The sequence below is a fragment of the Lepisosteus platostomus genome, chromosome 4 (assembly GCF_059453375.1).
Source record: "Lepisosteus platostomus isolate fLepPlt1 chromosome 4, fLepPlt1.hap1, whole genome shotgun sequence".
Taxonomy (NCBI): domain Eukaryota; kingdom Metazoa; phylum Chordata; class Actinopteri; order Semionotiformes; family Lepisosteidae; genus Lepisosteus; species Lepisosteus platostomus.
This window is the reverse complement of record NC_142614.1, coordinates 8,281,548-8,295,229: the sequence shown is the minus strand read 5'-3', so window position 1 is coordinate 8,295,229 and position 13,682 is coordinate 8,281,548. Positions and strand designations below refer to the sequence as shown.

The 13,682-nt window shown below is 50.2% G+C and overlaps 1 protein-coding gene across 1 annotated transcript; it reads left to right on the top strand.

The window, feature by feature from the left end:
• The first annotated feature begins 6,713 nt into the window (after positions 1 to 6,713).
• On the top strand, positions 6,714 to 7,961 carry LOC148672402 (zona pellucida sperm-binding protein 3-like). Its single transcript, XM_088628133.1, has 5 exons — positions 6,714 to 7,091; positions 7,162 to 7,280; positions 7,356 to 7,459; positions 7,558 to 7,735; positions 7,817 to 7,961. Exons 1-5 carry the CDS (start codon positions 6,729 to 6,731, stop codon positions 7,944 to 7,946), a joined length of 894 nt encoding a protein of 297 aa, XP_088484259.1. The 5' UTR covers positions 6,714 to 6,728; the 3' UTR covers positions 7,947 to 7,961.
• Positions 7,962 to 13,682: the final 5,721 nt, after the last annotated feature.

Genomic DNA, 13,682 nt, shown 5'->3' with positions numbered 1-13,682 from the left:
CCAAGTGTACGATCCAGGTATTGGGGTGGCAGGAGCAGGAGGGACCTGGCTTCTACAGGGGGTAAGGCACCCTTGCTCTGCCGCTCATGGCATGGATCTCCTTGGGAAAGTGGGGGTCAAGCAGTGTGGTCTACAGCCAGGCTTGTCCTGCTCTTGTTGCAGCACCTGAGTGGGAAGCTGATGCCACTGTTGGTCCCGTGTTTGTGCTGCAAGAGCAGGTTGCTGAGAGGCCAGTGGAGGCAGAAGGCCAGAGCTCCCAGCTAAGAGCAGAGGAGGGCAAGTCCACAGGTACTGGCAGGAGGTGCTGTCATGTCGGCTGGCCCCTCTCTGTGGCAGTGCCCACTTGCTGAGGCTCCTCTGTGCTTTCTTTCCAGGCCTGCCTGTGGAGGCTGTGATCCTGGCTGGTGTGGTGACTGCGGTGGGGCTGGTCTCTGCTGCTCTGCTGGGGACAGTCCTGCGCAGGAGGAAGCAACACAAACCCATGAACTGACTTGATGTGAATGAGCAATAAACTGGTTGCAAAGGGTCTCTTGTCATGAGCTGCTTCTTGCTGTGCTGGAGGGGGGGATCTGTATGGGTTGGGTATGAATGCTGTGCTGTCTGAGGCTATGGCCACTCTTCTTACAGCTCCTCCAGCAGACTCTACCTGCGGTTTGGAAGAACACCAGCTGTTCCTGTGGGAGTCTCAGGCTTGTTCCTTAGTATCTGCTCAATGGCAGAAGAGCAGGGACATCAAATCGGGGGGAACAACAGCTGCCCTTTCAAGCTTGCCTGGAGGAGAGTCCCACTAGTGCAGGAGCACTTATGCCATCTCCACCTTAGCCTTGGAGAGAGGATTTTAGGGCTGTTCATCTATTGAGGAGAAGATGTTGAACATACACCTATTAAATGCATACCTTAGATGCACAAATGTGGTCCTTAATTTGTCTAGAATGAAATTCTAATGTATATGACCATTATACATAAATGGTTGGAGATCTAGCATACAGATCCCTTTATTGGACATCAAAGGTGGGTGTAAAGACCCAGCCGAGAGCGTTTCAGTATTTTTACGTATAGCCGTGTTTTCCCTGTACCGTGTATGTACGTATATCGGACGAATCCATGTCCCTTTGGGCAGTAGAACATGGGATTAAAATGTAGGAATTTCTGTGAAACTACATGGGGACGCTAGGGACCGAGCTTCTCGTCTGTGCTGGTAGCGATTGTTCCTGCCCTTCCCAGGAGCAGTAGAATTTTACTCACAAACGGGTATCGTATTATCCAGCTTCATACCGGTCACAAGGAAACGAATGTTTCTTTCACAAGGGGAGAGACCCGGTATTCTAGCGGTTTTGTCGACCCAGTCTTCCCCCGGGGTTTCAGCACAAAACGCTGAACTCGCGGCTTTAACCTTCTCCGCTGGCCGGGAGAGTCGCCTGGCCCCTGTCACAGCCGCCGCGTGTTTTTCTAGCGCTCTTTCAAGAAAACATTCGCGCCAAACCAGTGGACGAATTCATGTTGAAATATTCTTACATCTCACTTTTCTGCTCGTTGGGGAGAGTAAAAACGATGTTTAGTAATACAGCGCAAAAACGCAGTATAATGTACTCTGCGTCTTTTCTGTTCAAATTCAAATGAACGTTAATAAGTTAAACGCCTGGCCTAAAACATTATCAATTGACGATTATAAATGAATTCTAGAAATAAAGGTAGAGCCAAATCGATCATTTAGGAGAAGTCCTCATTGATTGCAAAAGTTATGATGTCCTCATTTTTTCCTCAGATGTTAAGACTTTTGTTAAAATGAAAAAAAAAACTTTTAAAAATAGGGCTATATTTTTTTTCCTTGTTTGCCAATATGGAAGAGAAAGAGCATCCCTGCAAGTGTTTAAAAGTTTACTAAGAAGATTAATAAAAATTAGAGTTTAAATTGATTTTTGATTAGAAAAAGTAATAAAGATTCATTACTTTGGAGGCATGTGTCGAGTGTCGATGTTCGTCCCCACGTCCTCTTTCTTGAAAAACAAAATATGGTTACCCTAACAGACGCCATAAATTAGTTTTGAGTCAGATACATTAGTCTAACCCGCATGATATCTAATCTGCAATGCCAGAGTCTACGCGAAAAAGGGAAAAACAGAACAACATTTCAAAACTGCACACTCTCCCGCTAATAGCGAGTTAGCTAAAAGCAAAAAGAAAAGTGGAAAAACAAAAATCTCAGCTAGCGGCAGTCGGATTTCACGAGGCCTAATACAAAAGGGAAAGCGGCAATCATCGCTACGTCTGGCTAAACACAACAAGTCATTCAGGGATCGAAACGATCATGTGAGACGAGGTCATCACTAAAAGAAGCAATAGACGCCACACATATTTAGTTTTGAGTCGGAGACCTAGGTCTAACGCGCGTGATAGCTCGTTCCAGTCGAACAGGACGCTCCGTGATTAATCAGCTGAGTCTGACGACCCTCTGAGTGTCCGAAATCCTCGTGCGCGCGCTCCGGCCCTACAGCCCTCCAATCGCCACCCTCAGCCGATCAGGGCGCAGCGAGTATTTCAGGAGCTGAGCGCCGCTTGTTTGCAGTTCCTCGGCGAGTTTCACGGTGGAGAAGTTCATGATCAGAGGGAGGATGGGGTTGTACAGTGTGTTGTTTTTGCTGGTGTTGGATTGGTCTGTAGCTCAGGTTCAGAAGTGCCTGGTTAATGACGGTGATAAGATAGCATGTGGTAACTTGACTATCGGTAAAAGCGACTGTGAAGCTAAAAATTGCTGCTTTGATGTGACCAGCCAAAATCGCTGTTACTATGGGAATGAAGGTGGGTTTTGGGATCTTGAGCGTCTTCTATGATGAGCTTAACAGGCTTGGTTTACCAGCTCTTGCTTTCCTCCAGTGACTGTCCAGTGCACCAGGGATGGCCAGTTTGTGGTGGTCGTGTCCAAGAATGCCACCAGCCCTCAGCTGAGCCTGGATTCAGTCAGCCTGCAAGGGGGCAGGAGTGCCCCCTGTGGCCCTGTTAGCACCACTGCTGGCTTTGCCATGTTCCAGTTCCCAGTCAGTGCCTGTGGCACCAGCATGAAGGTGAGGGGCTTGATCCTTCAGCTGAGGATGTTGTTCCTGTGGTGATTCCTGACCTTGTTCATGTGTCCTTCCTCCAGACTGAAGGTGGTGCTGTGGTGTATGAGAACATGATGTCCTCAACATTTGCTGTGATTGGGGGACCTGCTGGCTCCATCACAAGGGACAGTTTCTACAAGTGAGTGAGCAGCTGCTGCTTCCCACAGTGCTCTGGTCTTGCTGGATCCCATGACTGCCTGCTTCTCTCTCCAGGCTGTTCTTCCAGTGCAGGTATGCAGACGATGACCTTGTTCCAGTGCGGGCTGTGGTCTACACGGTCTCCCCACCCCTTCCGGCAGTGTCTCCAGGACCTCTCCGTGTGGAGCTCAGGATTGCCAGAGGTAGCTGTCGGGCCTTGGGCTGTGTGAGCCGAGTGTGTGGGGCTTCTGCTGAACCCCGCTGCTGCTCTTGTCCTCAGGAGAGCTGTATGACTCCTACTACAGTGACCTGGACTACCCTGTGACCAAGGTGCTGCGGGATCCTGTGTATGTGGAGGTCCACATCTTGAACAGGACTGACCCCAACATTGTCCTGACCCTGGGGGACTGCTGGGCCACTTCCACTCCCAGTCCTCTCAGCCAGCCCAGCTGGAGCCTTCTGGTTGCTGGGTAACCTGACCCCTGTGGCTCAGACTGGCTTGTCTCAGTAGTGTCCCCTTGTGGCAGGGCTCACCCTCCCTGTTGCTGTCCTTGCAGGTGTCCCTATGGAGGTGACAACTACCAGACCACCTTGATCCCCGTGGGTGGCCCCTCAGGGCTGCCGTACCCAACGCACTACCAGCGCTTCATGATTCAGATGTTCACTTTTGTGGATCCTGCCTCTCAGGTTCCTCTGAAGGAGAAGGTAGGGAGCAGCTTGTGGGGAAGGAGGTGGTGGCTGGTCCTGGGCTGTGCAGTGACCCTTGCTGTACTCTCTCCAGGTGTTCATCCACTGTAGTGCAGCAGTGTGCCAGCCGACCGCTACTGACCGCTGTGTGCCCACCTGTGGCAGGAGGAGTGAGTTCTCTGGGGACAGGGCGGTTGTGCGCCAGTCAGCTGTGTGTATCCTTTCCTGATGCTGTTGTCCTGTCCTCTTGCAGGAAGAGCTGTTGCTCGAGTGGCAGAGGACTCCTCCAGAGAAACTGTGCTGGTGTCCAGTGGGGAAGTGATCCTGGTTGGATCTGAGCTTCCAGCTCTGGGTCAGCTGGATTCCCATCCTGAAGGTGAGGGAGGGGGATGGAGGCTGAGTGTCTGATCCTGTTCCCTGTGTCTGACCCCTCACTAAAGCTCTTCTCTCCACAGCACCCCGGTTCCTGAGCTATGGGCTGCTGGCAGTAGCTGCCTCCACTGTGCTTGTGGTCTGTTCTCTGGTGTTGGTGGCTGTGTGGAGATCTAGACCTCGCATCCAGAATACCAAGCCTAATCTGGAGTATGAATAAAGGCCTTGTTCTGAACTCCCTTGTGTACTTTTTTGTATGCTTCCCTCTTCTGTCAGCATTAAGTGCTGTAGTTCAGTGTCTATGTGAAGATGTCCCTGTAAGCCTCTTCAATGGCCGTGTTTTTCCATCTTTCATAGACAAGTACTTGCACTAGTTCTTGGCCACTGCTTTTTCTTGGAGTCTGTGGTCTTAATGATATTCCTTCGACTGGCCTGGATTCTAATTGACTGCACTTTGGGGGAGGGGGGAAATACCTATAGGGCTCATAACCAATTCCTCTTTCATCTCTCCAGCCCTCGGGCGCAAGTTGACAAACTTGCTCCCTCTCCCTTCTGAGTGAGTTCAGCCAATGCCCTCCTGTTCTAGTTCTTTAGAACAACACAGCAGGACCCAGGCAGCCAAACATTTCTAGTTTGATTACAATTAGTTTTTCCTTCAGCTACCTGGCAAAGGAAAAATTAAACCATGATTTAACTTGGGGACTAGTGCTGTGCATGAACAAGATGATTGTGACTTTCACCCAGTTCTCTACAGCCCGCGTCCAATAAAAGTGGTGGAGATGAGCCAGTTCCTAGCATAACTGAACATGCAAACTCCCCCTGCATGTACACTAGGCAGGAGTCCAACCCAATAGACACTCTTCAGATCAGTCCAGCTCTCTAAATCGATTTCAATGACTGTGTGTGTGTGTGTGTGCTATCGTGAAGACTTAAAGTAAAGCTATTCGTGTTTTCCACTGTAGAAGACTGACTCCTGAAGTCCCCACAACCAACATTTCAGCTGGGGGACAAAACACGTGTCGTCACTGCCCACAGATCTGGAGAAGGAAATACTGTATCACTACGAGTTTGTCTTTTCACTAGAGGGACACATTAAAGCCACGAAATATCTCATTTTCGGCAAATTCATTGAAATCATTTGTGCAAACCTTTCCCACATAATCAATAATGAGATCTTATGATGTACTGTATGTAAAGTGAGACGTTTTCGGACCAGGTCTTATCTTTTCTCACTAGTTCACCTCTGATCAGATCATTCTTAACATCTGGTGGCCAGCAGGCAAAAGCTCTAACAGGAAATATTAGACGCACGTACCGCAAAATACAGCCAGTGTCCTAGTGTAACTGACCGGGGGAAAGTTCGCCGGAAGTTCGAAAACGATTTTGGCACGCCTGTAGCGCTTTCACGAAACCTCCTAGGGTTACGAAAACACTTGCTTTGTGTATCAAGTACATTGTGAATGTTTTAATAGCCTTCACATTGTCGTTTTTAGCACTTTTTTGGACCACGCACGAATATTCTTTTGTCCATATCTTCGCAATGGAAGCACAGAACGCCTTCAAACCAAATGCATTTTAAAGACCACGACTTGTGGAAATGTCCACAGCCTCTACATCAAACTATCAGTGAGCTAATTATCTTTTTTTAAACCTCCGGTTTTTCATCGATGCGTAATTACGCACTAACTGGAACCCGGGGGGACCGCTGTGTACACACGTCCACAACGCGAGAAACACTGCTCAACACGGCTTCGTGCGAAAAAACCGTATATCACCATAGGAAGCAGAACAGCGCAGTCTCCAATTACCCAGACTGTAAGCACGGGAATAAAGTTTTGCTTGATTTCTGAAACCCTTTCTTTATGTCCTGTTTTCATTCAGGTAAGGGTCAACTATATTCACAATACTGACAGCAGAAAGATTCAAATATTCTTTACTCAGCAGCTTATTAAAAACAGCTCCCATGATTTTCAAACCGATTGTTTACACAGAAGACCGACACAGCTTTGCGTTCTGAATCTCTTTTTCTCGTGCTTCTATTTAATGTGGCACTATGCACTGGGATAGGGGAATGCTGTTCACAAGCCAATAGCTTGTGTCGTGAAAACGCTACAGGCGTGCCAAAATCGTTTTCGAACTTCAAGCTAACTTTACCCCGGTGTTTAACCGTAAGTATTCACTGTAAACAATGACCCGTCTATTCAGGAGAAATGAGTCTCCATGATCCTCCTTCACTTGAACTATAATGGCTTTTCCACGGGGTGGATTCAATATCCTGTCCTCCTGCGTGTGAGCTGACCGAGTTCGGGTCCTCGTGAAAATCTTCACTCTGCGAACCTGAACGTCATCACGTGCGAAAGTCTCGGTGGCTTTAAAAAGAAGGAGCTCGCAAACAGCAGGTATCGTGGTTTTGCGAGTTGTTTTCATTTCAAGATGTGGTTTTCTAGTGGTCTCGCCTTTCGGCTGTTGACCTTGCTGTTCCTCGCAGTTCTGTGTGATGCTGCGCAATGGCGCGCCCGCGCTAACGTCCAATCCGGCATCAGGCGCAAGGGGGTCGCCTTTCTGGACTCGCCTCTGCTGCCACGGCAGCAGAAGCAGCAGGTTATCCGGGCTGTGTCGGCGCAGTGCGGGGAGAGTACGATCGTGGTGCAGGTCAAGACAGACCTGTTCGGCACCGGGCAGCTGATCAACGCTTCGGATCTCAGCCTGGGAGACTGTGCGGTCACCCGGCAGGACACCGCGGCGCAGCTCCTGATCTTCGAGGCTGAGCTGCAGGCGTGTCGCAGTGTGCTGAGTGTAAGTGGTTCTGCCGTTGGGCAGCTTCGGGTTCTCGGCAGTTGGGTGACTGGATCTGTGATCTGTCTAGACTGTGGACGAGCAACTGGTGTACAGCTTCTCTCTCAACTACACCCCGAAGCCGCTGGCCAACACCCCCATAGTGAGAACGAATGGCGCTGTTGTGGGTATCGAGTGTCAGTACATGAGGTGAGTCCTGGAGGAGCAGCAGGGCTGCCTGCCTGGAGCTTGACTCCCTGCTGACACCTGCCTCCTGTGTGCTAGGCTCCACAATGTGAGCAGCAATGCCCTGAAGCCCACCTGGGTCCCCTACACCTCCACCAAGTCTGCTGAGGATCTGCTGGACTTCTCCCTGAGCCTCATGAGTGGTAGGTCTCCCCTGAGATGAAGCACGGTGTGACTGTACAGCCAGTGCAGTTGGATCGATGGGATCTGTGCTTGAGATTGGGGTTCCTTTCCCATCCAGATGACTGGCGCTCCCAGAGGTCCTCCAATGTGTTCTACCTGGGGGACGTCCTGAACATCGAAGCCTCCGTCACCCAGGCCAACCACCAGCCCCTTCGGCTCTTTGTGGAGAGCTGCGTGGCCACCTTGGTCCCTGACCAGACCTCCACCCCCAGCTACTCCTTCATTGAGAACAAAGGGTGGGTGTGACCTCGGGTGGCTTGAGCTAGTGAATACTGCCTGCCGTCTCTCCAGTTCTACACTGCCTTCTCTCCTTTCAGGTGCCTGACTGACGCCAAATCCACAGGCTCCAGCTCGCAGTTCATGCCAAGAACCCAGGACACCAAGCTGCAGATGAAGCTGGATGCCTTCAGGTTCTATCAGGATGCCAGGAGCTCAGTGAGTACTTGATCCTTCTGCTTTTATGGGTTTGTGAAGGTTGTGGAACAGCATTTCCATTACAAGCCCCAGATGGAGGCCTGGGTGTAGCTTGATCCACTCGTGCTCTTGGCAGATCTACATCACCTGCCACCTGAAGGTGACTCCTGCTTCCCAGAGTGTGGACTCCCTGAACAAGGACTGCTACACTGAGGGCAGCAGGTCAGTGAGGAGGCAGGGGGCTGCTGTGTCCAGCTGGTGCTCAGGTGAGGGAGCTGCTCTGACCCTGTGTCCCTGCTGTAGGTGGAGATCAGTGGATGGGAGTGACCAGGTCTGCAGCTGCTGTGACTCGAGCTGTGTGCCAAGTGTACGATCCAGGTATTGGGGTGGCAGGAGCAGGAGGGACCTGGCTTCTACAGGGGGTAAGGCACCCTTGCTCTGCCGCTCATGGCATGGATCTCCTCGGGAAAGTGGGGGTCAAGCAGTGTGGTCTACAGCCAGGCTTGTCCTGCTCTTGTTGCAGCTCCTGAGTGGGAAGCTGATGCCACTGTTGGTCCCGTGTTTGTGCTGCAAGAGCAGGTTGCTGAGAGGCCAGTGGAGGCAGAAGGCCAGAGCTCCCAGCTAAGAGCAGAGGAGGGCAAGTCCACAGGTACTGGCAGGAGGTGCTGTCATGTCGGCTGGCCCCTCTCTGTGGCAGTGCCCACTTGCTGAGGCTCCTCTGTGCTTTCTTTCCAGGCCTGCCTGTGGAGGCTGTGATCCTGGCTGGTGTGGTGACTGCGGTGGGGCTGGTCTCTGCTGCTCTGCTGGGGACAGTCCTGCGCAGGAGGAAGCAACACAAACCCATGAACTGACTTGATGTGAATGAGCAATAAACTGGTTGCAAAGGGTCTCTTGTCATGAGCTGCTTCTTGCTGTGCTGGAGGGGGGGATCTGTATGGGTTGGGTATGAATGCTGTGCTGTCTGAGGCTATGGCCACTCTTCTTACAGCTCCTCCAGCAGACTCTACCTGCGGTTTGGAAGAACACCAGCTGTTCCTGTGGGAGTCTCAGGCTTGTTCCTTAGTATCTGCTCAATGGCAGAAGAGCAGGGACATCAAATCGGGGGGAACAACAGCTGCCCTTTCAAGCTTGCCTGGAGGAGAGTCCCACTAGTGCAGGAGCACTTATGCCATCTCCACCTTAGCCTTGGAGAGAGGATTTTAGGGCTGTTCATCTATTGAGGAGAAGATGTTGAACATACACCTATTAAATGCATACCTTAGATGCACAAATGTGGTCCTTAATTTGTCTAGAATGAAATTCTAATGTATATGACCATTATACATAAATGGTTGGAGATCTAGCATACAGATCCCTTTATTGGACATCAAAGGTGGGTGTAAAGACCCAGCCGAGAGCGTTTCAGTATTTTTACGTATAGCCGTGTTTTCCCTGTACCGTGTATGTACGTATATCGGACGAATCCATGTCCCTTTGGGCAGTAGAACATGGGATTAAAATGTAGGAATTTCTGTGAAACTACATGGGGACGCTAGGGACCGAGCTTCTCGTCTGTGCTGGTAGCGATTGTTCCTGCCCTTCCCAGGAGCAGTAGAATTTTACTCACAAACGGGTATCGTATTATCCAGCTTCATACCGGTCACAAGGAAACGAATGTTTCTTTCACAAGGGGAGAGACCCGGTATTCTAGCGGTTTTGTCGACCCAGTCTTCCCCCGGGGTTTCAGCACAAAACGCTGAACTCGCGGCTTTAACCTTCTCCGCTGGCCGGGAGAGTCGCCTGGCCCCTGTCACAGCCGCCGCGTGTTTTTCTAGCGCTCTTTCAAGAAAACATTCGCGCCAAACCAGTGGACGAATTCATGTTGAAATATTCTTACATCTCACTTTTCTGCTCGTTGGGGAGAGTAAAAACGATGTTTAGTAATACAGCGCAAAAACGCAGTATAATGTACTCTGCGTCTTTTCTGTTCAAATTCAAATGAACGTTAATAAGTTAAACGCCTGGCCTAAAACATTATCAATTGACGATTATAAATGAATTCTAGAAATAAAGGTAGAGCGAAATCGATCATTTAGGAGAAGTCCTCATTGATTGCAAAAGTTATGATGTCCTCATTTTTTCCTCAGATGTTAAGACTTTTGTTAAAATGAAAAAAAAAAAACTTTTAAAAATAGGGCTATATTTTTTTTCCTTGTTTGCCAATATGGAAGAGAAAGAGCATCCCTGCAAGTGTTTAAAAGTTTACTAAGAAGATTAATAAAAATTAGAGTTTAAATTGATTTTTGATTAGAAAAAGTAATAAAGATTCATTACTTTGGAGGCATGTGTCGAGTGTCGATGTTCGTCCCCACGTCCTCTTTCTTGAAAAACAAAATATGGTTACCCTAACAGACGCCATAAATTAGTTTTGAGTCAGATACATTAGTCTAACCCGCATGATATCTAATCTGCAATGCCAGAGTCTACGCGAAAAAGGGAAAAACAGAACAACATTTCAAAACTGCACACTCTCCCGCTAATAGCGAGTTAGCTAAAAGCAAAAAGAAAAGTGGAAAAACAAAAATCTCAGCTAGCGGCAGTCGGATTTCACGAGGCCTAATACAAAAGGGAAAGCGGCAATCATCGCTACGTCTGGCTAAACACAACAAGTCATTCAGGGATCGAAACGATCATGTGAGACGAGGTCATCACTAAAAGAAGCAATAGACGCCACACATATTTAGTTTTGAGTCGGAGACCTAGGTCTAACGCGCGTGATAGCTCGTTCCAGTCGAACAGGACGCTCCGTGATTAATCAGCTGAGTCTGACGACCCTCTGAGTGTCCGAAATCCTCGTGCGCGCGCTCCGGCCCTACAGCCCTCCAATCGCCACCCTCAGCCGATCAGGGCGCAGCGAGTATTTCAGGAGCTGAGCGCCGCTTGTTTGCAGTTCCTCGGCGAGTTTCACGGTGGAGAAGTTCATGATCAGAGGGAGGATGGGGTTGTACAGTGTGTTGTTTTTGCTGGTGTTGGATTGGTCTGTAGCTCAGGTTCAGAAGTGCCTGGTTAATGACGGTGATAAGATAGCATGTGGTAACTTGACTATCGGTAAAAGCGACTGTGAAGCTAAAAATTGCTGCTTTGATGTGACCAGCCAAAATCGCTGTTACTATGGGAATGAAGGTGGGTTTTGGGATCTTGAGCGTCTTCTATGATGAGCTTAACAGGCTTGGTTTACCAGCTCTTGCTTTCCTCCAGTGACTGTCCAGTGCACCAGGGATGGCCAGTTTGTGGTGGTCGTGTCCAAGAATGCCACCAGCCCTCAGCTGAGCCTGGATTCAGTCAGCCTGCAAGGGGGCAGGAGTGCCCCCTGTGGCCCTGTTAGCACCACTGCTGGCTTTGCCATGTTCCAGTTCCCAGTCAGTGCCTGTGGCACCAGCATGAAGGTGAGGGGCTTGATCCTTCAGCTGAGGATGTTGTTCCTGTGGTGATTCCTGACCTTGTTCATGTGTCCTTCCTCCAGACTGAAGGTGGTGCTGTGGTGTATGAGAACATGATGTCCTCAACATTTGCTGTGATTGGGGGACCTGCTGGCTCCATCACAAGGGACAGTTTCTACAAGTGAGTGAGCAGCTGCTGCTTCCCACAGTGCTCTGGTCTTGCTGGATCCCATGACTGCCTGCTTCTCTCTCCAGGCTGTTCTTCCAGTGCAGGTATGCAGACGATGACCTTGTTCCAGTGCGGGCTGTGGTCTACACGGTCTCCCCACCCCTTCCGGCAGTGTCTCCAGGACCTCTCCGTGTGGAGCTCAGGATTGCCAGAGGTAGCTGTCGGGCCTTGGGCTGTGTGAGCCGAGTGTGTGGGGCTTCTGCTGAACCCCGCTGCTGCTCTTGTCCTCAGGAGAGCTGTATGACTCCTACTACAGTGACCTGGACTACCCTGTGACCAAGGTGCTGCGGGATCCTGTGTATGTGGAGGTCCACATCTTGAACAGGACTGACCCCAACATTGTCCTGACCCTGGGGGACTGCTGGGCCACTTCCACTCCCAGTCCTCTCAGCCAGCCCAGCTGGAGCCTTCTGGTTGCTGGGTAACCTGACCCCTGTGGCTCAGACTGGCTTGTCTCAGTAGTGTCCCCTTGTGGCAGGGCTCACCCTCCCTGTTGCTGTCCTTGCAGGTGTCCCTATGGAGGTGACAACTACCAGACCACCTTGATCCCCGTGGGTGGCCCCTCAGGGCTGCCGTACCCAACGCACTACCAGCGCTTCATGATTCAGATGTTCACTTTTGTGGATCCTGCCTCTCAGGTTCCTCTGAAGGAGAAGGTAGGGAGCAGCTTGTGGGGAAGGAGGTGGTGGCTGGTCCTGGGCTGTGCAGTGACCCTTGCTGTACTCTCTCCAGGTGTTCATCCACTGTAGTGCAGCAGTGTGCCAGCCGACCGCTACTGACCGCTGTGTGCCCACCTGTGGCAGGAGGAGTGAGTTCTCTGGGGACAGGGCGGTTGTGCGCCAGTCAGCTGTGTGTATCCTTTCCTGATGCTGTTGTCCTGTCCTCTTGCAGGAAGAGCTGTTGCTCGAGTGGCAGAGGACTCCTCCAGAGAAACTGTGCTGGTGTCCAGTGGGGAAGTGATCCTGGTTGGATCTGAGCTTCCAGCTCTGGGTCAGCTGGATTCCCATCCTGAAGGTGAGGGAGGGGGATGGAGGCTGAGTGTCTGATCCTGTTCCCTGTGTCTGACCCCTCACTAAAGCTCTTCTCTCCACAGCACCCCGGTTCCTGAGCTATGGGCTGCTGGCAGTAGCTGCCTCCACTGTGCTTGTGGTCTGTTCTCTGGTGTTGGTGGCTGTGTGGAGATCTAGACCTCGCATCCAGAATACCAAGCCTAATCTGGAGTATGAATAAAGGCCTTGTTCTGAACTCCCTTGTGTACTTTTTTGTATGCTTCCCTCTTCTGTCAGCATTAAGTGCTGTAGTTCAGTGTCTATGTGAAGATGTCCCTGTAAGCCTCTTCAATGGCCGTGTTTTTCCATCTTTCATAGACAAGTACTTGCACTAGTTCTTGGCCACTGCTTTTTCTTGGAGTCTGTGGTCTTAATGATATTCCTTCGACTGGCCTGGATTCTAATTGACTGCACTTTGGGGGAGGGGGGAAATACCTATAGGGCTCATAACCAATTCCTCTTTCATCTCTCCAGCCCTCGGGCGCAAGTTGACAAACTTGCTCCCTCTCCCTTCTGAGTGAGTTCAGCCAATGCCCTCCTGTTCTAGTTCTTTAGAACAACACAGCAGGACCCAGGCAGCCAAACATTTCTAGTTTGATTACAATTAGTTTTTCCTTCAGCTACCTGGCAAAGGAAAAATTAAACCATGATTTAACTTGGGGACTAGTGCTGTGCATGAACAAGATGATTGTGACTTTCACCCAGTTCTCTACAGCCCGCGTCCAATAAAAGTGGTGGAGATGAGCCAGTTCCTAGCATAACTGAACATGCAAACTCCCCCTGCATGTACACTAGGCAGGAGTCCAACCCAATAGACACTCTTCAGATCAGTCCAGCTCTCTAAATCGATTTCAATGACTGTGTGTGTGTGTGTGCTATCGTGAAGACTTAAAGTAAAGCTATTCGTGTTTTCCACTGTAGAAGACTGACTCCTGAAGTCCCCACAACCAACATTTCAGCTGGGGGACAAAACACGTGTCGTCACTGCCCACAGATCTGGAGAAGGAAATACTGTATCACTACGAGTTTGTCTTTTCACTAGAGGGACACATTAAAGCCACGAAATATCTCA

Excerpts from the sequence above, each read along its gene's own strand:
- LOC148672402 (XM_088628133.1), top strand. The coding sequence starts at position 6,729 with ATGTGGTTTTCTAGTGGTCTCGCCTTTCGGCTGTTGACCTTGCTGTTC. Across the intron at positions 7,092-7,161 it reads CGTGTCGCAGTGTGCTGAGT|ACTGTGGACGAGCAACTGGT; the intron begins GTAAGTGGTTCT and ends TGATCTGTCTAG. Across the intron at positions 7,281-7,355 it reads ATCGAGTGTCAGTACATGAG|GCTCCACAATGTGAGCAGCA; the intron begins GTGAGTCCTGGA and ends CCTGTGTGCTAG.